Genomic DNA, 26,019 nt, shown 5'->3' on the forward strand with positions numbered 1-26,019 from the left:
TCCATTTTTTTGGCTAAGTGGATTCGCCACATCATTTTTTCGTGCCGAAACCCAGGAGAAATGAGCGAACAGGACTTACGTGGAGCCGCCGAAGCTGCGGGAGTGGCGGATGACGAGCATCAGAGAGAAATGGAAAGAACAACACGGAAACGTGGGACGTTAAGAGGTGCTACCACACGACTTGTACATCAAATTGACTCCGAAATGGCTAAACCAGATCCGGACACTGACCATCTGAGCACATTACTGGAAATGCTGTCGGCAAAGGAGCTCAGCTTGTATGCCTTAGATAGTGAAATAGAACGTAAAACAGCTCTGGATGACCTGGAAATGGAGATCAAAAGCGCAGAGGAATATAAGGAGCGCATCATCCCGTCCAAGAGCCGTGCACGGCGCATAATTAAGCGAAATGAGGATTGCCGCGAACGAGCTGCGCATCAAAGGGTGAGTGACGATAGCTCTGCTCATTCATTGGCACAGAGAGCATCGGTAAAGCTTCCTAAGCTGATTATTCACAAATATGATGGAGATGCCAGTTTGTGGCAGGAGTTTTGGAGTCAATATGAAGCTGTTATTCACCACAATGATGCACTATGCAAAAGTTTACCTTTTTGAAAACCTATCTCACTGGCCAAGCAGCAAAAGCAGTTGCAAGACTAATGTTGACAGATGGAAATTATGACAACGCAATTGAGTTATGGCAAAACCGATATGGAAGAAAGGATGTGCGCACATGTGAAAACTGCTGAACCACACCCCTGTTAAAAAATCCTCTGATGTGCATGCTTTGAGGCAGCTGTATGATGAATGTGAAATTCAGATCAGAAGTTTAGAGTCATTGGGTGTAGTGTCAGAAAGCTACGGAAGTTTGTTATGCCCAATAGTGCTAAAGATGATTCCAGATGTTATAGCTCTTGAATACAGCCGTCAGAGAAATGGAGATGAAGAGTGGAAAGTGTCAGAAATGGTCACATTCCTACAGAATGAGGTTCAGAGCAGGGAAAGAATGCTGGAAATGACAAAGTCGTACAACCCACAGAAAACTGAAAATAAACTGTACAAGCCACCGTTCAGTGATGTGAGGTTTAAAAGGCCTAGCATACAATCTACTGCTGCGCTGTACACAGCCAGCCAGAAACAAAACACCTGTATATTCTGTGAGTGTGCCGATCACAAATCGGAAAACTGCCCAAATAATGACACGCTTCAAAGAAAGGACAAGTTAAAGACAATGGGGAGATGTTTTGTGTGTTTGGGACAGAAACACATTGCAAGATTCTGTAAGACCAAGAATGTGTCCTGTGAGAAATGTGGACGGAGACATCACGTTGCTGTGTGCTGTGGTGAAAGGGTGGATGTACAGGCCCCATCCCAACCAGAAGAAGCAGTGGTCTCCTCCGTGCTCCCTCATTCAGTAAGAGTGAAACCAGGTGAACAGAACACTGTGTTGCTACAGACTGCAAAGGTGTGGATTGAAGGCCCATCAGGCAGAAGGGTAGCTCGTTGCTTATTAGGTGGAGGCAGCCAAAGAAGCGTCATACATGAAACATTGGTGAAGAGCCTAAATTTACCAGTAATAAGGCAAGAGACATTGACACTACACACATTTGGGTCCTCCTTTCCCACAAGATCACAGCACAGCATAGTGAAGGTTATGCTTCAAAATATCTGGGATCCTAAACAGAGTATTGTAATAGAAGCTGTGGAGACCCCACAAGTGTGCTCGGCAATAATGAAGGTTCCTGGTGAACAGATCCAGCATGAGCTTAAGAAAAGAGGACTACAACTGGCTGACTTCCCAGGATCCAATGAGGAACCAGAGCTTGCTGTCCTCATAGGAGCTGACTACTATTGGCAGACCGTGACAGGAAGGGTGGAGAGACTTACAAAAACATTCGTGGCACTGGAGAGCACCTTCGGATGGTCTGTTCAGGGGCCAGTCTCTGCATCAAGTGTTACAGAGGCAACCTGCATGTTCATTCCGTGTAATGAAGAGAAACTCCTCTCCAAGCAACTGTATATTACATAGCTGGAATGTCCAGGGACAGGGATGAAAATTATGGAAGTTTAGCTATTTGTATTGTATCATTGGAAGGACAAGAGATTAGGATCATAACAAAAGGAAAGAATTAGTGGTTAGGATTGCACTTACCTTGAAACAAATCTTTGCCAGTCTGCTGTACTCTCACCACAGTCTGACGTTATTGCTCCTCCCCCTAAAGTTCAGGACGAGTCAGATCCTTCATCCAATCACATGATCTAATTTACCAACCTAGTTGAGGATACCAATACTTGGAATGGAAGATGAGTTGTTTGGAATCTTTACGGAAATTAAATTAAATTAAATTAAATTAAATTAATATATTAACAGCTTTTAGGAATTTGGTTAGTGCAACAATTAACTCTTTTGAAATCACACCTAGTTAAAATGATCTTTGAATCTCAAAATTCTTGCTTGTAGATACTCCAATAAAATAGCTTCAAACAGACGTGTTGATGAACTCATTGGCAGCAGTACACAATTACATCTAAGAAAGAAAATAAGAATTTTAGGAATGTAACACAGTTTAATATAATTTGTAGATTACAACCTATAGTCTGACTAATTTCTTATCTGACTTTTGGACATATAAAATTATTTTGCAATGTAGGAAAGCATGACAGGAAAAGAATGAATGCTGTGATGTCAGATATAAATCAAAGGGATAGACATCTCTATCTGATCAGTGTGATGTGGAGATTAGGACAAGCTATGTGGAATGAACCACATTAACAGTGATCGAAAAAAAAGAAATGTGAAATCAATAAATTGATCCCACACGTTTCCCGTTATCATTATCCAGTGGATCTAAGTGTCTTTTTGACTTGCTCACTTGCTTTTGAGTGAATGTTGTCTCTGTGGATACTTGGGTTTCCTCCAACAGTACAGAAAAGTTTCGTGTTAGACTTATTGGTGATTCCGAACCAGCCATGGATAGAAAATGGTTTAAATGAAAAAAATAATAAAGTGCTGTCCAAATGTATGGTTAAAATCTGATGTGGTCATGGCTTGCAGTACCACTGCAGGTGAGATGGACGCACCTCTATGATCTGCATCTACGAGCTAGCCTCACCACCTTAAAAGCTGTACCGGGTCCTGTATCAAGGGATGTTGCAAAGATGTGGAATAAACCATGCTGAAAAGCTTGAAAATGTCACTAGGCCTGCAGTGGTTTGTTACAGTGGTGCCAAAACCCAGGATAGTGGGCACTGCAGACCCACAAGCGGGCTAGCAAGGGGCCGAGCACTGCCACTCCCCCAAAGTTTGCTGTTATACTCAAAACAATCTTTAGCCAATCAGAGAACTGAATTCTGCTGTGTTTTATTGGGTACTGGACCTTGGAAAGTAGAAATACCCATTAGAAATTTTATGTGTAACTAATACAACTTAACTTAATTAACAGGATTTGCGCAGCTACCATTAGAAATATTTTTATTTGAAATTATACCTCGTAAAAGAAATCAATAAACTTTGACTCTGTAGTATTGATTAAAGTGCTGTATGAATGTTCACATAAACAATGGCTTTTTATCCGAGTTGCTATTATTAGTTGTTGTAGTATTTTATATTAATGATCAGAATCAGATACATTGTTAATCCCAAAAAATTGCAAATTGCTCTGCTTATTCACACAACCTATTGTCAGAATTTAAAATTAATAATCAGGAAAGTTAACCAATTGACCCCTGTGAGCATTAAGATTAGTACTAATATACAAACTGCTTCCAATTTTACAGTAGGTCTAATGGCCGTCACTGGTCATCAGGTCTCTAAATTCCCATTGTTCTTCTTCAGGATGTTATCCATATTGCAGAGCCATGAGCTTCTCCAAGATCTTATCCATATTGCATTTAAAAAAACACAGTCTGAGTACTCACAGCCCTGCCCATCGTCTATCTTGTCGGCCAGCCTTGTGGGATTTTGAACAGCTGTAGCCGCTTCTTGTTCTTCTATAGATAGAAGAACAAGAATAATAATATATTATTCATCACTGTCGTTACTTAGCATGTGTAATAAATACATTATTTATAAAAGTCATGATGTCATTACTGTGAGGTAGTGAGGAAGGAGGACTCAAAATGTTATAATGTAAGGTATAAATTGTATTTAAGTATATATTTTGTACACTGGAAAGGTATACATTGTACAAAATAGAAACTAGGAAATGCAGAGTAACACAAACAGGCAGGCAGCAAAACAGTTTGTCACCACAAGGAAACAGTGGCACACCAAAGCTACTTATTCCAAAGTAAGAAGGAAGTAAAGATAGCTGAGAGAACCTACCACAGATGTAGACAACAAAATTGTCTACATCTGTGGTAGGTTGAAAGTGAGTGATTTATATCTGACATCACGGCATTCATTCATTACTAGAGCTTGGCTATGAGGCGGCTCACAAGATTCTGGAGGTCCTGAGTCCTGCGCTCAGTAGTCTTCAGCACTTCTGTGTGATTTGCTTTTTCATTGCTCTCATAATCTGTCACAACCTTGTTGGTGATGAGGGACAGGCCCAAGACACGTAAGCGACGGTCAGGAGCCACGTCCTCCTGGACACGTGTGCCACAGTGACGAGCCACCACCACCTCCGGGACTGTGCTCATACCTAGACAGAGGGTAGAGGTTGACATTTAATTGAGTACATAAAAACATTCCTTTACATCTCAGTTAGTACTGAACCTTGAAAGAGACACGTTAAAAAGAAAAGGTGGTTTGACTTCAGCACTGTGGTATAGGTCAGTCTCCAAACACACAGGATCCTTCATTTCACAAAATGCAACTTTACAGCAATTTCTATTAGATAATCCCCGCTTAATTAATCTCCATGGCTTGGCTTTCTCTTATAAATGTGTAGTTACCAACCCAAATACGGCTAACACCTCACAGAACACGACGAACATGCCATAACAAATAGGCTTAAACTTAAGTGTAAAAGTAGTACTAAGATAGTTTTAAAAAATTGTGATAGTGGCCCTCCTGTGAGCAGCAAAACAAGCCAATATGACTATTATTAAAGTCATAAATAAACATAGGTATATCCAATGTTTTAGCAAACAGTTGCTTATTAAGAATTCATTTGGAGTCATTTTCTTATCGTTGTATGATGTATTTAAGATCCTAATTAACTTGTCTGCCATTTGTTGCTGCGTCTGTAGCATAAAGTGGCTTTTTAGCTGCCTGTTTTACTGTGAGGCAAAATAGTAAAGTTATGGGACAGACAAACCAATAAAGCATTGGTGAACTACAGTTAACTGCAGAGTCAAGTGATAGTCATCCTTCAGTTTTAAATATAGTCATTTGAAGTCCTGTTGAATTTTTTTTAAAAGGATTATGGCAGTGAAAGTTCATGAACTTAGATATTCATTTTTATTAGCTATCTTATAATAACTATTCTGTCATAAATGGCATATTTTCCTATAATTTAGAAACTACTCTGGCTGTGAACTGACATATGTAAAAGTAAACTATAGTAAAACTCAAAAAGATAATGAACCCAGGTAACAACTTTCAAAATGTATCATCTTTTTCTGCCAATTTTACTACACAGAAAATATTTACCATTAAACATGCTACATTTACTGTAACTGATCTGATGTAGTTAAAACTGGTTTATATCAAGTTCTTGCTTTGTAGGACATGAAAGTCTAAATCACATTATGATACATAATAACACAAACAAAACATCAATTGCTATACAGTGAAAAAAGAGTAAGAGGGTGTATGCTGTGATGTATATGATGTGAACCGGTGGTTACAAGGATGAAACAATGATCTCTGATGATAGCTGATTTTTCAAGTTGGTACTGAAAAAGGTGCACGTAAAACTGATTTAGTGATGAGGTGTCTTGTGTTATGCCCCTTAAGTGGAGCAGTAAGTGTTGGAAAGGAGTTATTGGTTTGAATTTGAAAGTAAAATTTAATGGCATTATTATCTGTGTAAATTAAAGAAAGTCAGGGTACTTGATCCATGTGCACAGGTGGAAATGAATCATATGAGCTCTATGATGTGTTCTTGGTTCAGTAATATCTCTTGTAGTGAGGGAACAAACTGAGAGGAAGTAGCACAGTAAACTGGGAGGCAGTGTTATGGCTCCCAGTTTGATCTCCACCAAATTATTTAGAATTAGAATTTATTCATGGATGGATCTAAAGAGCACAAGTGAATAAAACTGTAATGAAGGCAAACAATAAGCAAGTCCAATCACGTAACATAAACCTCATAACAACAAATCACAAATAACACTACTCAGATAGTTTTTCTGATTTGTCCCACTCATAGCCTGAATCCAAACCATTTACTGTTGACTTGTAGACTCTGCATGTATAAATTGTTATTTTAACCACGGAGCTGAATTATTTAAATAAGAAAACAGAGCTTGTATTTAAACCAACTTCACCTTCAAAAACACAAAAGTATTGTGCAGTATAATTGTGTGTAACTGTATACTACCACATAATGTGCAAAAAAAAGTGTGGGAGAAAAAAACAGGGGAATTAGAAGAAGCGTTTTCAAGAGTGAAGAATTGCAAAGTCATTCATACTGTATGACTTTGTAAAAAGTGGAGGTTATGTAATAATAACAGGAGAGCCAGGTGCCAAGTTGGTCTGTCAATGATCTGAACAAATAAGTAACAAATACAGACTCATACATAATACATAATAGATCACTAGGAGGACCAAATGAAAAATACTATCCTTTATACAAAACAACATTTTGCATGCATAGATTTTGAAGTCATTTTTAGGTCTTTAATTTAGTTAAGCCATCATATCTTGTGTACTTTTAAGTCTGGGGTTCAATATCGGACAAGTGAACCAGACAGGAAAACTCTGTCAAACATAAGCTTGTTTTTGCACTGTCCAATGAATCAGGTGAAAACTGATGCTTTTTTCCCATATGGAAAAGAAATAGTGAAAACTTGTAAAAGACTTGCATAAGATGTGGCCTACTTCATATAGTGAATCATATAAGGCTTATATGATTTACTTATGAAAGTGGACACTTTCTCATTACTTTTATATATTATTTTAGTAAGTATCCAAAACATACAAGTCTCATTTATATAATTTTTCAAGGGATCTTATATCTGTTTTCACTCCTGACAGATACAAACTTTATAAGATTTATATATATCTTTTCCATATGGGTTAGCTTCCACTAGTTCCAACTGTTGGGGTAATATTACTGCAGAAATTTAACTGCTGTCAGTACATCTTCAAAGTAATTCGTCTCTCCGTATATTTTTTTAATGTATGTATGGTGGCTCTTGTAGATGTACTGTTATGAAGTTTTAACCCTTTATGGTACCTTTTTAAAGGGCACTATCTGAACTGAGGATGAAGGAGCTGTACTAACCCACAGCATCAGCCCCCAGCATCTGAAAGAGTTTGCACTCAGCAATGGTTTCATATGTTGGGCCAGCCAACATGCAGTATACCCCTTCCTGCAGGAAGCTGTCATAGCCCAGTTCCTTTGCTGTTTTTCTGGTCAGGGCTCTCAGGTCACGGTCATATGCATCTGACATGCATGCGAACCGCACTCCGAACCTGCAGGGATAATTAATGCATGAATGAGACACAGGAGTAATGTATAAGATACAGATTTTCCTTTCACTGCCCTGCCTGAGTGTTTCTGTACCTCTCATCATTGTGCCCACACAGAGGGTTCTGTCCTGCAAATCCGGGCATGTTGATGTGATCTTTAATGAGCATGATGTCTCCCACACTGTAGGTGTCATTGAGTCCTCCTGCTGCATTTGTCACAATCAGAGTGCTCACACCCAGCAGATAGAAGACTCGCACTGGGTAAGTCACCTGGAAAGATAAAAATTGTATGCTTCAGAGAGAGCAGCTGTCACTCTTTTATGGTCTCAGTGTTTGTCAGAAAATTACAGAAGGGAGTTACAGGTAACCTGGGAATAATAGCAAAGCAAACAATTCATCATATGAAGCAAACATTATAAAAGTGCCAGCTTCTTTATGCACTGATGTCAGTAAGATTTTTATTACTGTAGGTTTTTGCGCATGTGTGGTACAGTCGTGGTTAGGGATGGGTATCGAAAACCGGTTCTTGTTGAGAACCGGTTCCCACTGTTTCAATTCCTTGGAATCGTTTGCCATTTTTGCAAACGATTCCCTTATCGATTCCAGTCGCCCCGAATGACGTCACCACGTTGCAGAGCGTCATTTACCTGGCAGGAAACACGGCGCCTAAGCGGCTCAAACGCTCAAAAGTTTGATTATACTTTATGAGAACCGATGACAACAGGGCAACTTGCAAAGTAGATATTTCATTTAAGGGAGGAAACACTACGATTATGCACAAGCATTTGCTCACAAAACACGCGATGACACGCGTTTTTAATTCCGCTCCGGACTCGCGAATCTCAACCCAGCAGCAGCAGTAACGTTTGCACGTCCTCTCCCGTTAATGCGGCAGGTAAATAATCAACTAACAGTGCATATTATGTTAGCGCAATCTGCCTTATTACAAGACCTGCCATTACTGTACATGTAGGTGACCATGATGAGAGAGACAGACAGAGTCTGGCTGGCGCTCGCTGGCAGTTCTCGCTGCAGTCTACCGGTAGCGTCTCCTTTCAGGCCAGGATAGACGAATGTCACCGAGCAGTGTCTAAGTTTGTGGTCAAAGGCTTGAACCCATTTGCCACAGCAGATGCCCCCGATTTTCGGTAAGTGAATGTGTTTAATTGTAGGCAGGGACATTACTGGATATTCTTGTGTAATTGCCACAGAACAATTTATGTTATACTTTGTTATTGCTACAGAAGAATATTTATTTTATTATTTTACATTTACAATTTTTTTTTCCTGGGGACCCTGTGACACCCCATTGAAGAGCCGTAGGCTGGATCTCTTAAGATCTCACTGTTGGGTTTGTAAGGCCATGTTACTCCTAAATTTCTATCTTGTTCAAAGAGAAGATATAAAACAAAGTTCTAAGCTAATCGACCTTAGTGTTCTCCTTTTTTAAAAAAAAAAAAAAGAATCGATAAGAGAATCGATAAAGAATCGAATCGTTAAACAGAATCGAAAATGGAATCGGAATCGTTAAAATCTTATCAATACCCATCCCTAGTCGTGGTTCTGTGCTAACCTTTATATGGCAACTGATGGCCCATAAATGACTGTTGCTACTTTTCACTGCAGTCACATTTAGAAATTGTTTTTTTCTATTTCACATTCCCCTAGAGATTGAATTGCCTATGAAAGTGCTCTGCTAGTTAGTGCAGAAATGTTATCGAGTAGCTTGCTACCTTGATAAGGTCAGTGCTGTCACTTTGGAATATTGGTATGCTTGATATAGGATTTGCATATTATAAGCCCACAACAAACTTTGTTCCATGGACAAAATTTAAGCAGAGCCGTGTGTAATAACAGGACTGCAGAACCTCTAAAAGCAAACGAATGATATAAGGTTTGGTGGAATACTTCTTCTAAAAAAACATATTCATTGTATAAGACAAAGTAATCAATTACAGGCACTTATTATTGCTGGTGTAATGTTTACTATACTAAATGTTTCAGATGAGTGTATTGCCATGGTAACAATAGCTGATCTGCCTAACCACAAGACAGTTGTGATAAGCGTGTCTTTAATTTGGCAGATATTCTGTCATAAAGCAAGCACTGGAACAATTAAAATGTGTGGACAACCAACAGAGTGTCACTGCCATTCACTGAGCCATGCAGTTACTGTACATGGTTAATAAAAACATCCCATCTAATGTTATCTTGGCTTTATTTTTTTCAGGTTGCCAAGTAGGGCTTAAGGACCATAACACAGGACAAAGTCCAGTACATTCTGCCAGAAAAGCAAATTTGTAGTAGAAAATTTTACTTAAGATGGCATAGGTGGGGGGTGGCATATGCAGACGACTCATCTAGAGACATTTAAAATGTTGTTTGTCTATACTTCTAACTGGATATAAGAGGACTATAAAGCATCTGACCTTCTGTTACTATAAAAAAATGTGTCTTTTTGATTCAGGGGGGTCATATGGAGAATTTTATGTGGATATGGCATGTGAAAGCGGGTAATAAAAGTCAAACCAGCATACAGTCTCCACAGGCCAAAGGGCAATCCAATGTGACACACTGGTTGTCATCTCAGCACTTCAGCTGATCATTCTACAAACTTGGTAAATTGTTACCTCAAGTTGTACCTATCCTTGATCCTTGATGTCATAAACCCAAATTTCCCTTCTGGGACAATTAAAGGATTATTCTATTATTATTCTATTCTATTCTATTCTATTCTATTCTATTCTATTCTATGTAAGCGTTTAAAAATCACTAGGCTATTTGGGAGAAAGTCTTAACCCTCTCAAGGCAGGCGTTGCCGATTTGCAACAGTTAAAAACTAACAACCTGATTAACCCACATACATATTTTATGAGGTTTTTTTTTACTCAGAAGTACCACTGCAGGCTGTGCATTAGCAACAAAAAGTTTAATTTGAGCCTGAGAGGGTTAATTGTCTTAGAGAACAGCGTTCTCTCATAGAATATAAGCTTTATGGAAGAAAGTCTGATTTTGACTCATCAATTTAAAGAGCAACAATCTATTTTGAAGGCAGTTTGAACTGCATGTTTTTCTCAGTGTGACTGACTATGTCAGAATTTAAACTGCTGGCTGAATTCTACAGTACAGTGCATCGTTTGCATCAGCAAGGTCTCAAGACACAGAAGCGAGTTGGGTTGTGTAATGGAAATGTTGTATTTGTTCCAGAGTTGCTTGTTTTTTCACAGCACAATAATGCTGATTCATGAGTTATGAAACTATTCTATGAAACATGATTGATACAGTCTTGAAGCCCCTGAATGTTCTGCTGAGGGAACGACTACACCATATGAATGTGAAATGAGTACACCACTTCGACTGTGTGCCGGGCCAGAGTCTCAGTCCCATATGCATATAATAACCTTTTTAATGAAAACTCTGAATGATGACTGCTTTTTATTTGTCTTGTTCTTTCGTTACTGGATTTCTTCTGTAATTTGGGATAGAAATTGTGACAGAAAGCTGCTCATGAGGCAAAGCAATAACAAATAAATGTCTATCTTTGCACATTTTCACATGGAAGCCATTCAAAATGCAGTTAGATCAAATATAATCCCAGCAGAGCAGAGTATGGAAGTGGACAAATAATGGGTTATGTTAGGTTTTGTATTGTTGATTGTCATTTATGCTTAGAAATATTTAACCATATATTCTTAGAGGTGTATAATCAATTGTGTAGTGATAGGACTGTGATCTTTAGCAGGACACAAAGGCTTGGTGTGTATTCCACACCTACATCCTGGGAGCATGGGAAGAGGTCGTACCTTGTCTTATTGTTTTATGGTAGGATTAACGTAGCTACGTCTGTTCTAGTCTAAGTGCTTTTTGTTTAGATGAACTGCTGGACTTCCTCACCGTGTTATCTAGGGTGAACCATCTAGGGTGAGGGGGGGGTCTACCCTCTTCCTGACCAAGGATGTTATATGACCCTTTGATCAGCAGTACCACACATACACACACACACACACACACACACACACAAACACACACACACACAGTATTCTTTGTTCACATGTATACCTATGTAAGATGCTATATGTTAATGACCCTATGCATATTCATGTAACCACAATAAAAGGAGTGCTGTGGGGAGCCTGGCTGAGAGTCTGATGGAGGTCAAGTGGTAGGACGACACTTGGCTCTAGGCAGGTCTCCCTCATGCATGAGTAAACCAGAGAACTTTGGTGCCTACTTCATGTTTTGCTTGCTGTGTAATTATATTGTCTTTAACGTTCCAGCGAATAGGTTCAAGCTACAAACCTATCAGGTTACATCCCAAAGAGTAAACACCAGGTATCTGCTACTCACAGTAGCTCAAAGAAAACACCAAGCTTTCTTAACATAAGCAGAATACGCTACTAAAGCTCCCCACACGAGACTGGTCCACACACTGACTAACCAGCTCTTCACTAGGTGGCTGATTGCTGAATAAAGCCAGCTGTCCACTGGCTCCTCGGGCGAGCTGGGTGGAAGCTAAACTACTGGATGAGAAAAACACACCCACACAACACACAGACTTGCTAGGGCTGTAACAAATATAAAACTCATATCAGAGACATGACTGTTTTTAGCCATACTAGCCTCACTGCTATTTAGATGATTAAGAACAGTCATGTCTCTGTATTTACTGCAGACTGAAATAGTTGAACTTTTGCTTTGTGTGGAACCAACATTTTCTTAGAACTGCAGCTATTTATAATTGTAATCCCACAACACCAGTTTAAATATTGGTAATTTATTACTTATTTTTATTGTGAAATGGTAAATGGCCTGTATTTATATAGCGCTTTACTAGTCCCTAAGGACCCCAAAGCGCTTTACATATCCAGTCATCCACCCATTCACACACACATTCACACAATGGTGATGGCAAGCTACATTGTAGCCACAGCCACCCTGGGGCGCACTGACAGAGGCGAGGCTGCCGGACACTGGCGCCACCGGGCCCTCTGAAACCACCAGTAGGCAACGGGTGAAGTGTCTTGCCCAAGGACACAACGACCGAGACTGTCCAAGCCGGGGCTCGAACCGGCAACCTTCCGATTACAAGGCGAACTCCCAACTCTTGAGCCACGATCGCCCCCAGAGTGAAATAAAGAGTGAAATAACTATACATTCTATATAAGATGGCTGTAGCCAATGTGACATCAGAAAAGAAAAAGGTGGTCTAATCTGGGTAATAAAAGGTACCACAAGCAGTAGATTATCTCTACATACTGCTGCTTACCGTTTGTATGTTGTAACCCTCGTAGAAATGGAATCTCCCCTGCATACAGACACACTCGCAGCCATTCAGCTTGCCAAACACCAGCTGCCCTGCATGACCCTGCACTGCACAGCACACGCGTAGCATTAGCCATTGCTGGCATGAATATGCACACTGTCCAGACAGTAATAATGAGTTTTAGGAAACCGCTTACCAGTGCTGGTGGGAAAACATGGAATATCCTCATATTTGAACACTATCTTCTCCTCCAGCAGATCAGCTAGACCGCCCAGGCCTGAACCACAGATGATGGCCACTTTGGGACGCTGCTTTGTACGGTTAAGCAGCCAGTCCGCTGTCTCCTTATAGTCTTCATAACTGTATATGAAAGTGTTAAGGAACATAAACAATATCAAGTCAACATGTGCAGTTTTAACTGAGAATACAAAAGTAAGACATTGTTGAAAACAGAAGAACCAGCAGAACAGCTTCAACTGAAAGTTCTTTTAACTTCTATAGGCAATCATTAAAAGTCAGAACTCTAAAAAATAGAAAGATTAATGAGTTTTGTTCAGTTAAGGCTTTCCTGTGTGGATCAACTAGCCTGACCTGTCTATCCAGCTAAAGTGTGTCCCTTTGTGATGACAAAGTTTCCACAACTCATGTAAAGCTAATGCTCATTGTCTCACTGGTTGCACTGGTAGAGTTACCCACTATTCAGCAACAGCGATGTTAAAAATAAGTGAAAAGATCATCTGGAGGAGAAATGTGGGAGTAAAAACCCACAGAAATGAACACTGTAAAAATATGATTCAATGATGCAGGGTGCAACACACTGAAGGGCTTTTACTTTGCTATTTTGAGTGCACCAGGCAAATTATAATTCAGGGGTGCTGATTTGATTGGGAATGCCCCAAGGTACTACATTATATAAAGCCTGAACCAGTCTGTAATTCTGGTTATAAATGTGGTAGTAAAGCTATAACCTTGTTAATGTTCCCTCAATGCCTCAAGTCAAGCCTTGTTGTTAAAATACAGGGACACTTCAGGCTGTGGCCTTTACCAGATCAAGCTGAAGCAGGGGAAAGCCCAAAGACTCTAGAAATCCTATCTAAGATATATGCTATATTTGATTAGAATTAGATGTTCTGGCTTATCTTTTCCATATTCCACCTTTTTCTTTGCTAAAAATCTAGCATGGAATTATTTTAGCAACAGTAGAAGTTTTGGCAACTGTGATGGAGAGTTCAGTCAAAGTCATAAAATTTCCATGAAGTAAGAAAGTGGGCCAGCTGCCAAATATATCAAGGGTCTATGCATCAAAAATTTTATCCAGAAGAAAGAAACTGAAAGTAACTGAATCATTATCCAGTCTGTCAGTTGCAATCGTGGCTCTATAACTAATTCTTCAGGTGGTAATTTTCAGCTTTGTACAAGAACACCAGTCAGGAAGATTAACACATGACTGTACAAAGGTCTGCTGGATTAGAAGGTGGAGAATAAATGACAGCATGTCAGGTTATTTAACCATTGCATGTTTTTTTTTATCAGTGATTTATAAACCCAAGCAATGGAAACATGGAGACATCAGCAGGGGTGTATAATATGTAGCATAGCAATAAAACCATCTCTTATTCAGCAAGAACATGATGACAGCTCTCATTTCTGTAATTCTGCTGTAACTTTTTATTTAAGGGGAAGTAAACTTTCCCCATAAACAAGATGAATTTACTTTTGAGTGGCCAACTAGACTTACCAAATAACAATTATAAGAACTTGATGTTTAGCCATCTTTGTATGATGGTGTTAATCTGTTAGATTATCCTGTTTTTTAAATTACATAATAACCTTACAGTGTCTACTATGAGTTAGCATTTTAAAGTCATGTCAAAATGACAGCTTGTAAAAAAAACTGTGAAAAACTCAGTACAATCCATGTTTCATTAACTAAACCAAATTTAGTTGCAATAAGTTAAAGTAGCTGTTTTCTGTGTCATCCTCTACACTAGCTTCTAATTTTACAGAGCAGAATCTTAAAAGCAGAACCTCTATAAAGCCTTCTGCTTTTGTAGAGCTAATAACACCTGGATGTTACTTACTTTTTTTTAGTCCTGTGGCAGTAGTTTTTCACAGCTACACCTAGACTTACACCTACACCTAGCAACATATAGAGTAATATATGAGTAAGCCAGTACATTTTATTTCGATTTTTCTCCTACCTGCCTTTCAATTGAGCTCAATGTTTATCTAGGTTACGTTTGTCTTTGAGCTCACTTTGTGATTATGTTCAATTATATAACAGCAAGCAGGAAGTGAGTTTGTAAGGGCTCTCCTTCCCTTGAACTGGTGGGCTGGTATCGTGTGGAGCTGTCCGTGGTGCTGCGGGAAATTTGTATTCAGGCTCTGAAGCCTGACTGCCACATATTTCTGGCATTCCGAACACAAAGTCCCGAAAACACAAAAGGCAGCTTGACTAGTCGCGGTAGTTGCTAAGCCCCAGGCTTTGAATTAGACACACAAGACAGGCCTGTAAAGTAGGCGAACGTGCAACCAGTCTGACTAGATCATTACGATAGATAGCAATGACATTTGCATTTTTATATATTAACAATGCAGGTTATTCTTCCCTCACGCTGTAGGTAAAGGCTTCCACCTGTCATATTACGACAAGCTCACTTCATAAGAGGAAAACCCTCATTGGCTGGTCTAATCTTCAGAAATAAGCGTCCTGTCACTTTTGCCTTCATTATACGTTTCTCAAAACGCACAAGATGCTTTATGTAAATCTTAGGATTTATTCTTTAGACCCCCTTCAACACCGTCCACATTCCAATTAGCGTAGTGGCCTTGACAATCATTAGGCTCTTTTCACTAACATCCAGCCTTGTCATTCCTACCTGCACTGACTGCTGGAGGGGTTTGCCGCTTCCATATCCGACGATGGCGACGATAAGGTCCCGTTTAGTGTTTATTTTCACAGGTGCTTCCCGTGGATGGCGCCAGTTAAAGCCGCCGATAGAGACTCTTCTGCTTGGGTGGACGGAGTGCGGAGGGGGTGTTGCGCGTTGACGTCAAGACATTTCGAAGGGGATGGGCGGGGCTTACACAGAGTGCCGGTGTTGTGCCAAAAAGTGATTGTCTGCCAGAAACTGATTGCCGTCCGCGGGAGCGCGCGCAGCTGCTTAAAGCTGCAGCGCCCGGATTACTTGTGTTGCCAGCTACTTCCGAGCAACTGATATAACGTGGGGGGAAAAAACCAAACACATTTATGCCTTCGTTATTAGGCAAAGGTATGCATTTATGGAGCTTTAACGTTTCCTGTAACCGAATTATGGCGCTTATCAGAAGGTTGCTTTCAGTGTGTAGCGCAGTCACGAATGACTACACGGAATAATTAATGCCTACAGGTTTAGTATGTCTACTCTCGTTGTTCATATTTTTTATAAGACTGTCGAATAGTAGTTAAAACAATAAAGACCTATTGTGCCAGTATCACCATGACTCTTTCTTGTTTGTTCAGAATAACGACTGAGAACATGGCATTTTAGCGCTACCAAAAAGCGATTGTGGCCTATAACTTGTCACTGAAACAATATTTCGGCTTCAAACTTGTTGGATATATTCCAGAAGGGTTACATGTGATATATTATATCCCAAAAACTCTCCAAGAACTGCTGAATAACTTGTACAGGAACAATAAAACTGACAATATGCCATTTTCAAGCTGCCAAAAAGTGATTGTGGCCTATAAATTGTCACTGAAACAATATTTCTGCTTCAAACTTGTTGGGTATCATCCAAAAGGATGATATGTGGCACATCATATCCCAAACAGTCTCTAAGAAATGCTGGATAACTTTTAAAGGATCATTAATACCTATAATGTGCCATTTTCAACCTGCCAAAAAGTGCATAAAATGTCAAATTTCATTCACTCTCCAAGAACTGCTGAATAACTTGTACAGGAACAATAAAACTGACAATATGCCATTTTCAAGCTGCCAAAAAGTGATTGTGGCCTATATCTTGTCACTGAAACAATGTTTCTGCTTCAAACTTGGTGGATGTCATTCAGAAGGGTCCTATGTGACATATTATATCTCAAACACTCTCCAAGAACTGCTGAAAAACTTTTAAAAGAACATTAATACCGATAATATGTCATTTTCAAGCTGCCAAAAAGCGATTGTGGCCTATATCTTGTTAATGAAAAACTATTTCTGCTTCAAACTTGGTGGATGTCATTCTGAAGGGTCCTATGTGACATATTATATCTCAAACAGTCCCTTAGAACTGCTGAATAACCATTAAGGGAACGATAAAACTGATAATATGCAATTTCCAACCTGCCAAAAAGTGATTGCCGCCTATATCTTGTCACTGAAACAATATTTCTGCTTCAAAATTGTTGGATATCCTCCAGAAGGGTTACATGTGATATATTATATCCCAAACATTCTCCAAGAACTGCTGAATAACTTTTAAAAGAACATTAATACCGATAATATGTCATTTTCAACCTGCCAAAAAGTGATTGTGGACTATATCTTGTCACTGAAATACTATTTCTGCTTCAGACTTGGTGGATGTCATTCAGAAGTTGTAATGAATGGTGGACTGAGTATTTTGCAAGATTGTTATTTACATACTTATTTGTATAACACTTTTAACAAAATACTCATGTTACCTTGTTTTGTCTAATTCACACTGGCTGCAAGATTTACCCACGGTGGTACCACAGGAGCTGTGCCAAGAAGCCCTGCAAGACCAAAAAAAACCCCATTTGTTTGTGAAGCATGTACCCAGTACGAAAAAGTCAGCATAACGAAAATAAACTCCACCTAAACTTAGTTTATATCTGACCCAGACAGACTGCAGGTCATACCTTCTTACCTGAAGTTCAGTTCACCTGACACTCGGACTCCTCGGGTCTCTGCTCCTCCTGCCTCACCTTTCCCTCATCCACCTGCTGGCCTCCACCACTTGCTAATGAATCTGTGGATGCGCCACGATAGCCACCACAAGAAGTAATGAATAACGAGCCTATCTAAATCCCAGTAACGATTAACGTGTTCCTGATTTTGGCATAATAACTAGTTACCGTGCTCATTATCACAATAATAACGTAGTTACTGTAACGCATTACTTAATAACGCGTTAGTCCCTACACTGCTGAATTCCGCCTGGGTAAAGTTTCAATTTGTAATTGGCCCAGTTTAGCTGCACAACAGTTCCAGAAAAACTGTTATTATCCGGAACTGGGTAACAAAGCCTTGGAATAAACAATCTCAAGGCCCTTATCAATTAGCAGCTACTCAGATCGACTCACCCCCTTATCACCACAACTTGGCTTGGATTGACTGGTTTCCCATTACAACCTAGTACTACCTTGTGTGCATGCTTGTCAACATAGCAATGCATCTGCACGTCCCACGACGTCAATAATGTGCGATACGAAGACTAAAGGTGGACATTTAGGCAAGAATATACCTACTGCTTGGTCTGTGGCTTTTCGTCAGACTCAAGGATCACCGCATTTCTTTTTTTTGGGAGCTATTTCCCTCGTTGCTGGGTTTCAAAGATGACGGTTTTGACTTTCGTGAATGAGAAGCTCTCATGATTCATTGAGTGACACTACTGACCAGCAAATCAGTGTCATGCAGTGTGACGACATCACATTTTAATACCTGCTCGGATCGTTTGGATCTGAAAAAGTACCAGGTACCAGTAGGGATGGGTATTGATAAGATTTTCACGATTCCGATTCCATTTTCGATTCTGTTTAACGATTCGATTCTTTATCGATTCTCTTATCGATTCTTTTTAAAAAAGGAGAACACTAAGGTCGATTAGCTTAGAACTTTGTTTTATATCTTCTCTTTGAACAAGATAGAAATTTAGGAGTAACATGGCCTTACAAACCCAGCAGTGAGATTTTAAGAGATCCAGCCTATGGCTCTTCAATGTGGTGTCACAGGGACCCCGGGGGAAAAAAATTGTAAATGTAAAATAATAAAATAAATATTCTTCTGTAGCAATAACAAAGTATAACATAAATTATTCTGTAGCAATTACACAAGAATATCCAGTAATGTCCCTGCCTACAATTAAACACATTCACTTACCGAAAATCGGGGGCATCTGCTGTGGCAAATGGGTGCAAGCCTTTGACCACAAACTTAGTCATTGCTCGGTAACATTAGTCCATCCTGGCTTGAAAGGAGACGCTACCGGTAGACTGCAGCAAGAACTGCCAGCGAGCGCCAGCCAGACTCTGTCTCTCTCATCATGGTCACCTAAACGCACAGCAATGGCAGATAAGGCAGATTGCGCTAACATAATATGCACTGTTAGTTGATTATTTACCTGCCGCATTAACGGGAGAGGACGTGCAAACGTTACCGCTGCTGCTGGGTTGAAATTCACGAGTCTGGAGCGGAATTAAAAACACGACATTCATTTAAGGTTGTCGCGTGTTTTGTGAGCAAATGCTTTTGCATATTCGTAGTGTTTCCTCCCTTAAATGAAGTATCTACTTTGCAAGTATTGCAAGTTGCCCTGTTGTCATCCATTCTTGTAAAGTATAACCAAACTTTTTAGCGTTGAGCCGCCATGTTTCCTGCCAGGTAAATGACGCTCCGCAACGTGGTGACGTCATTCGTGGCGACTGGAATCGATAAGGGAATCGTTTGCAAAAATGGCAAACAATTCCAAGGAATTGAAACAGTGGGAACCGGTTCTCAACAAGAACCGGTTTTCGATACCCATCCCTAATAATAATTATAATAATAATAATTATTAGTATTAGTATTAGTATTATTATAACTGTATCTCAGTTCCAAGAAAGCAATCTCTAATATTACAAACATTATCTTAATTCCAAGCACCCAATCCCAAATACCAAGAACTGTATGTGAGTTCCAAGAAAGCAATCTGTAATAACAAAGACCAGGGCATCCCTGGGCACACGTGCCATCGCTGGCACGTGAAGGGTTTACTGATGGCATGACCATAGCTGGACTGGCCACCGGGCATACCGGGCACTTGCCCGATGGGCCGGTGGTGATTTTTCATTTTTATGGGCCGATGTGGAGGCTTTTTTTGTTTGTTTTTTGTAACCATATAAACAATGAAAAGTGGTGGATTGGCCAGATGCTGTCTGATGTGTAAAAATAACTCAGTTGTTTGGTCATGGCTATGGCAGAGCTTCCACAGCGTCCAGCGGTTGGATGAGGGTATGGGGAGGAAGAGAGACCTGAGGCAGCCACCGGTGCGAGTGTCAGGTGAACTGAACTTCAGGTAAGAAGTTATGACCTGCAGTCCATCTGGGTCAGATATAAATCAAGTTTAGGTGTAGTTTATTTTCGTTGTACTGACTTTTTACAGTCAGTTACAATAACTTGTACTGCGTACTAGCTAGCATGACTGAGTTTCGGTGAATCGTCTCGTATTCAGAGAAAATATTACTTGTTTCGTATTGAGCTGAAAAAGAACACCGTTTTTCCCGTACTTCAGCTAGAATGAAAAAAAGACACAAAGCTGGAGTTATTCTGCATCTTTACGCTGTCAGCTGCATCTTCTTCTCTCATTCTCTCCTCCTCCCTCTCCTGTTGCTACTTCAATCATAAAACTGATCAGCTGATCGGCTTTTCTCTCTTGCTTGTTTATCGCTCACTATGCGCCAGAAAGAGGAAACCAGCGGATTTCACGCTAAACAACAGCAGCACGTTTAAGCTTGATCAGCTGTTGTTGTTGCTGGAGCCCCAGCTGTAAAAGCTGCTGGTCATGATATTGTGTGGTTATCTGGTGAGACGGAAACATGAAACCAGGAGATGTCCTTACTGAATCATCAGAGCTGAACAAGTGATGGAGAAACAGGTTTACCTTTTAGGTGACATGAATGAGTTGAAGGGAAGTTATGAACTGTTTCTGAGACAAATAAAACCAGGATCCTTTTCTATGAGGACAAGAATGGCTCTTGGTGAAGGCAGTCACACTTTTCACCTCTCCCTTCCCTTATCTTTCCTGCTTAGCGTCTTGTGTCCTTTTCTAGTCTCGTCTATTACTTTTTCCCTGGAACACTCTCTCACAATCTGTTCTCTAAAACATAAAAGACGAATTATGGATTTGATCAACTGGCCCCTGAATGTAATTGACACCCTCTTCTCAACGACAAGCCTGGGCTTGGGTCAGTCTGACTGTAAGACATTGAAGACACCTTTTCGGAACCATGATAACACACATATACACATGCAGATATACACTCATCCCCCCTCTCCTTCCAAATGCCTTCGACGCTTATTCCCTCCCGATGCAAACGGTAGATCAAAGGGGACCAGCGCATATGCTGCAGGCCTAGATGTGCTGTCTAAACTGGCTGTCTCTCACCTTTTACCCATCCATGCCGATTGTCATGTGTTTCTGTGGTGTATTAAGAGTTTTTTCATGTGCTATGCGCAGAGTTGTTTTTTCTGTTGTCAAACTGATCTCCCTGTTGGAGCTCAGTCTTGGGGGAGTTCGTTTTTCTCGTTGTTTTTCCTGATGTTGTGTATTTCCCATTGTTCAATTCCAGGTCGCTGCTCATGCGGCTGACCGGCCAACTACCTAGCCTGACCTGTCTCCCCAATGTGATGTTTGTGTATTGTATGTACGGTTGGCAAAGTCAGTCTCTAAATTGCCCCTCGGGGATAAAGAGTCTTCTGAATCTGAATCTAAATTTCTTTGTGCCCTCCTTTCCCTGTTAATGCCCTACCTGACCCCCTGGCAAAGGTTTGCTAGACCCGCCCCTGCACAGTTACCAGCTGTCAGCTAGCTTTTAATAAATTATTATCTTAATCTTACAACCAAAGTTTTTATCTGACGTAAAATGTATACAAATCATACATATACCAACAAGACAGTGTACATCACTGTCACAAAAGCATTTGTTTTCATTCAAAGACTTTATGGCTTTTCCTCTTCCTAATACCTGGTGGGCCGGTCTCTAGTCAAAATGCCCGGACTGATTATTTGTCCCAGTCCAGCATGTATAGACCAATGTTATCTTTTCTGATCAAACTAGAAAACTTTAATGAGCTGCTGGATTTGTCTTGGATTAACTGGCTGGACACAGAGGACATCGAAATTCAGCTGATTGAACTGAAAAGCTTGACTATGTGGGGTCAAAGGTTGCAGATCTCCGAACGCAGCTGGAATCCATAGCTGTGCTTGCATTTTCACCAGCTGGACATCACTACCTGACAAGTTTAATTGTCTTCAGAACATTGCAGAGACTGCGTTCGGAGATCTGCAACCTTTGTCCCCACATAGTCAATCTTTTCAGTTCAATCAGCTGCATTTCGATGTCCTCTGTGTCCAGCCAGTTAATCCAAGGCCTTATTGACAGTATTTTGCTCTACATATCTGTGTGAGCAGATTTTCTCTCACACAAATAGTGTCCTCAGGCAGCCGTCTGAATGCTGGACAATCGGAGACCTGTGTCTCTGAGTGGGAGACCAGAGATCACATTGACATGTGTATCTCTGTATTGTTGGGTGATCGTGGCTCAAGAGTTGGGAGTTTGCCTTGTAATCGGAAGGTTGCCGACGGACTAGTAAAGCGCTATACAAATACAGGCCATTTACCATTTTTACCATTTAACAAACATGCCATATTGGCCCAGTTTATTTTTCTTATCATTGTTCTGAGGAGACCATAAATAGCGTTTACATTTTCGGTTGTACAGTTCATTTGCTGTTATTTTTATTTATTTATTTAGGACAGTGCATGTTAATGAACATAAATGTAAAAAAAAAAATTACATGAATGTAAACATGCCAGATTATAGCCAAAGGCTAATTTCCATCTGTTGTCCTTAAACATAAAAAATAGACATAATAATTCATAAAAATTCATCATTCATTCATAATAAAAACTCCATCACCAAACTTACACATACACACCATTCTGTTCCCAAATAAAACATTAAAACTATACAACTCATACATGATCACACACTTGATTTGTCCATAACTAGTTTTTAACCTTTCCCTTAAACAAATTGAGTGTAGAGCATTCTCTAATGGGTTGAGGAAGACTGTTCCACAGATGGCCACCCTTAACAGAGAGGACGTTCTGCCCAAATGCTGTCCGTCTGTGGGGTATAAACAAGTCTCCTCGGATTGTAGCTCGAGTGGTCCTGTCTGAGCTTTCTTTATGCCCAATGAACTGTTTCACTAAGTTATTGAAGTTCAGTAATTTATGTTTTTTAACACATGACAGTGGTGGTGGGAAGTCGGTTTTTTGTCAAGTAGTTACTTCTTTTATAAATGTTTTCAATAGTTTTAAGTGTTGTTGGACAAGCAAGTGAACAGGACGTCAAACAATAGTCCATATGAGAGATGATCATTGAGTAAAAATAAGTTTTTGCAACATTCATATTTAAATTATTACGTATATGATTAAAATTTCGATAATTAAATTTAAGTACCTGGGACACTTTATTTATGTGACTCTTGAAGGATAATGTTGGGTCTAGAATGACCCCAAGACATTGAAATTCTGGAGCTAATTCAAGCTCTACTCAATCCAGGAATATGTTTGACTGCTTCAAGTTTAAGGGGCGTTTTGAAAAATACATACAGACAGTTTTGGAGGTGTTCAACATTAGGCATGAGTCCTCCAGCCAGCTATGCATTAATGCTAAAGCAGCTGTAAGATCTTTTGCCACCTGCTGGACAATATTTGCTTGCATATATATAACTGCATCAGCTGCATACATTTGAGCAAATATATTTGGACAGATTTCAGGTAAGTTATTGATAAAAAGAAAGAACAATAAGGGCCCAAGAACAGATCCTTGAGGAACCCCTGTACCACAGTCTAAATATGGAGATTTAACCCCATCCAACACCACACACTGTTTCCTGTGTGAGAGATATGAGGCAAACCACTGAAGAGCCTGACTGGAGATATTAAACTGAGTCAATCTGGACAACAATATCTGATGGTTTACAGAGTCGAAAGCCTTCTTCAGATCTAAAAATACAGCTCCAACACAGGGACTCTTGTCCAGCAAGTTCTTCAAGTTCTCCACTAACATACACAGGGCAGTATCTGTGGAGTGATGTGCCCGAAAGCCAAACGTCGGTGCAGACCCTTCATTGTGGACAATGATGCTGCTGGGGTTTTTTTCATTGAGAGGATTCTCACTTCCTGTTTGAAAGCTGCAAATTGCTGAAGAGCTGCAAAAGTCATGCGAGTTACTCTTCAGTGGCCAGCAAAGCATGCGGTGACCCCTTCCTTCACCTCAAATGATTACCGCCAAGTCGCCTCGGGCCGAATGGGCACGTGCTCTGAATTGCACTAATTCTTTTCAGCGCAGCGATGAAAATCTGCCTGCCTATTAACCCCCGCCCTGTATTTGAAGGACGCAGCGCTCGGCACCCGGGCCAGAAGGACGTCTTTTGGAAGGCCATCTTCGCCGTATTCAAAGAGCAAAGACCCAACATCGTCGGTGCAGACCCTTCATTGTGGACAATGATGCTGCTGGGGGTTTTTTCATTGAGAGGATGCTCACTTCCTGTTTGAAAGCTGCAAATTGCTGAAGAGCTGCAAAAGTCATGCGAGTTACTCTTCAGTGGCCAGCAAATCATGCGGTGACCCCTTCCTTCACCTCAAATGATTACCGCCAAGTCGCCTCGGGCCGAATGGGCGCGTGCTCTGAATTGCACTAATTCTTTTCAGCACAGCGATGAAAATCTGCCTGCCTATTAACCCCCGCCCTGTATTTGAAGGACGCAGAGCTCGTCACCCGGGCCAGAAGGACGTCTTTTGGAAGGCCATCTTCGCAGTATGCAAAGAGCAAAGACCCAACATCGCCGGTGCAGACCCTTCATTGTGGACAATGATGCTGCTGGGGTTTTTTTCATTGAGAGGATTCTCACTTCCTGTTTGAAAGCTGCAAATTGCTGAAGAGCTGCAAAAGTCATGCGAGTTACTCTTCAGTGGCCAGCAAAGCATGCGGTGACCCCTTCCTTCACCTCAAATGATTACCGCCAAGTCGCCTCGGGCCGAATGGGCACGTGCTCTGAATTGCACTAATTCTTTTCAGCGCAGTGAGGAAAATCTGCCTGCCTATTAACCCCCGCCCTGTATTTGAAGGACGCAGCACTCGGCACCCGGGCCAGAAGGACGTCTTTTGGAAGGCCATCTTCGCCGTATTCAAAGAGCAAAGACCCAACATCGCCGGTGCAGACCCTTCATTGTGGACAATGATGCTGCTGGGGGTTTTTTCATTGAGAGGATGCTCACTTCCTGTTTGAAAGCTGCAAATTGCTGAAGAGCTGCAAAAGTCATGCGAGTTACTCTTCAGTGGCCAGCAAAGCATGCGGTGACCCCTTCCTTCACCTCAAATGATTACCGCCAAGTCGCCTCGGGCCGAATGGGCACGTGCTCTGAATTGCACTAATTCTTTTCAGCGCAGCGATGAAAATCTGCCTGCCTATTAACCCCCGCCCTGTATTTGAAGGACGCAGAGCTCGTCACCCGGGCCAGAAGGACGTCTTTTGGAAGGCCATCTTCGCAGTATGCAAAGAGCAAAGACCCAACATCGCCGGTGCAGACCCTTCATTGTGGACAATGATGCTGCTGGGGTTTTTTTCATTGAGAGGATTCTCACTTCCTGTTTGAAAGCTGCAAATTGCTGAAGAGCTGCAAAAGTCATGCGAGTTACTCTTCAGTGGCCAGCAAAGCATGCGGTGACCCCTTCCTTCACCTCAAATGATTACCGCCAAGTCGCCTCGGGCCGAATGGGCACGTGCTCTGAATTGCACTAATTCTTTTCAGCGCAGCGATGAAAATCTGCCTGCCTATTAACCCCCGCCCTGTATTTGAAGGACGCAGCGCTCGGCACACGGGCCAGAAGGACGTCTTTTGGAAGGCCATCTTCGCCGTATTCAAAGAGCAAAGACCCAACATCGTCGGTGCAGACCCTTCATTGTGGACAATGATGCTGCTGGGGGTTTTTTCATTGAGAGGATGCTCACTTCCTGTTTGAAAGCTGCAAATTGCTGAAGAGCTGCAAAAGTCATGCGAGTTACTCTTCAGTGGCCAGCAAATCATGCGGTGACCCCTTCCTTCACCTCAAATGATTACCGCCAAGTCGCCTCGGGCCGAATGGGCGCGTGCTCTGAATTGCACTAATTCTTTTCAG

At 40.9% G+C, this 26,019-nt stretch overlaps 1 protein-coding gene across 4 annotated transcripts in view; it reads right to left on the reverse strand.

Moving 5' to 3' along the window:
* The window catches only part of LOC309695708 (purine nucleoside phosphorylase-like), a 22,223-nt gene extending 6,366 nt beyond the window's left edge, over positions 1 to 15,857 (reverse strand). Inside the window, exons 1-8 of one of the 4 annotated variants that reach the window (XM_082516546.1) lie at positions 15,725 to 15,857; positions 13,042 to 13,205; positions 12,849 to 12,952; positions 7,677 to 7,852; positions 7,395 to 7,585; positions 4,438 to 4,643; positions 3,919 to 3,990; positions 2,201 to 2,216 (exon numbers count right to left, since the gene is read on the reverse strand). In XM_082516546.1, the coding sequence (XP_082372672.1) occupies positions 3,934 to 3,990; positions 4,438 to 4,643; positions 7,395 to 7,585; positions 7,677 to 7,852; positions 12,849 to 12,952; positions 13,042 to 13,205; positions 15,725 to 15,759 (933 nt within the window). In that variant the 5' untranslated portion in view covers positions 15,760 to 15,857 and the 3' untranslated portion in view covers positions 2,201 to 2,216; positions 3,919 to 3,933. Of the gene's footprint in view, positions 1 to 2,200; positions 2,217 to 3,792; positions 3,991 to 4,437; positions 4,644 to 7,394; positions 7,586 to 7,676; positions 7,853 to 12,848; positions 12,953 to 13,041; positions 13,206 to 15,724 lie in introns of those variants that run through there. The other 3 variants (XR_014273212.1, XR_014273213.1, XM_082516545.1) reach the window with 3 other exon arrangements.
* Positions 15,858 to 26,019: the final 10,162 nt, after the last annotated feature.

This window comes from Aulonocara stuartgranti, assembly GCF_965226115.1.
Source record: "Aulonocara stuartgranti genome assembly, chromosome: 19".
In the NCBI taxonomy this organism is placed as follows: domain Eukaryota; kingdom Metazoa; phylum Chordata; class Actinopteri; order Cichliformes; family Cichlidae; genus Aulonocara; species Aulonocara stuartgranti.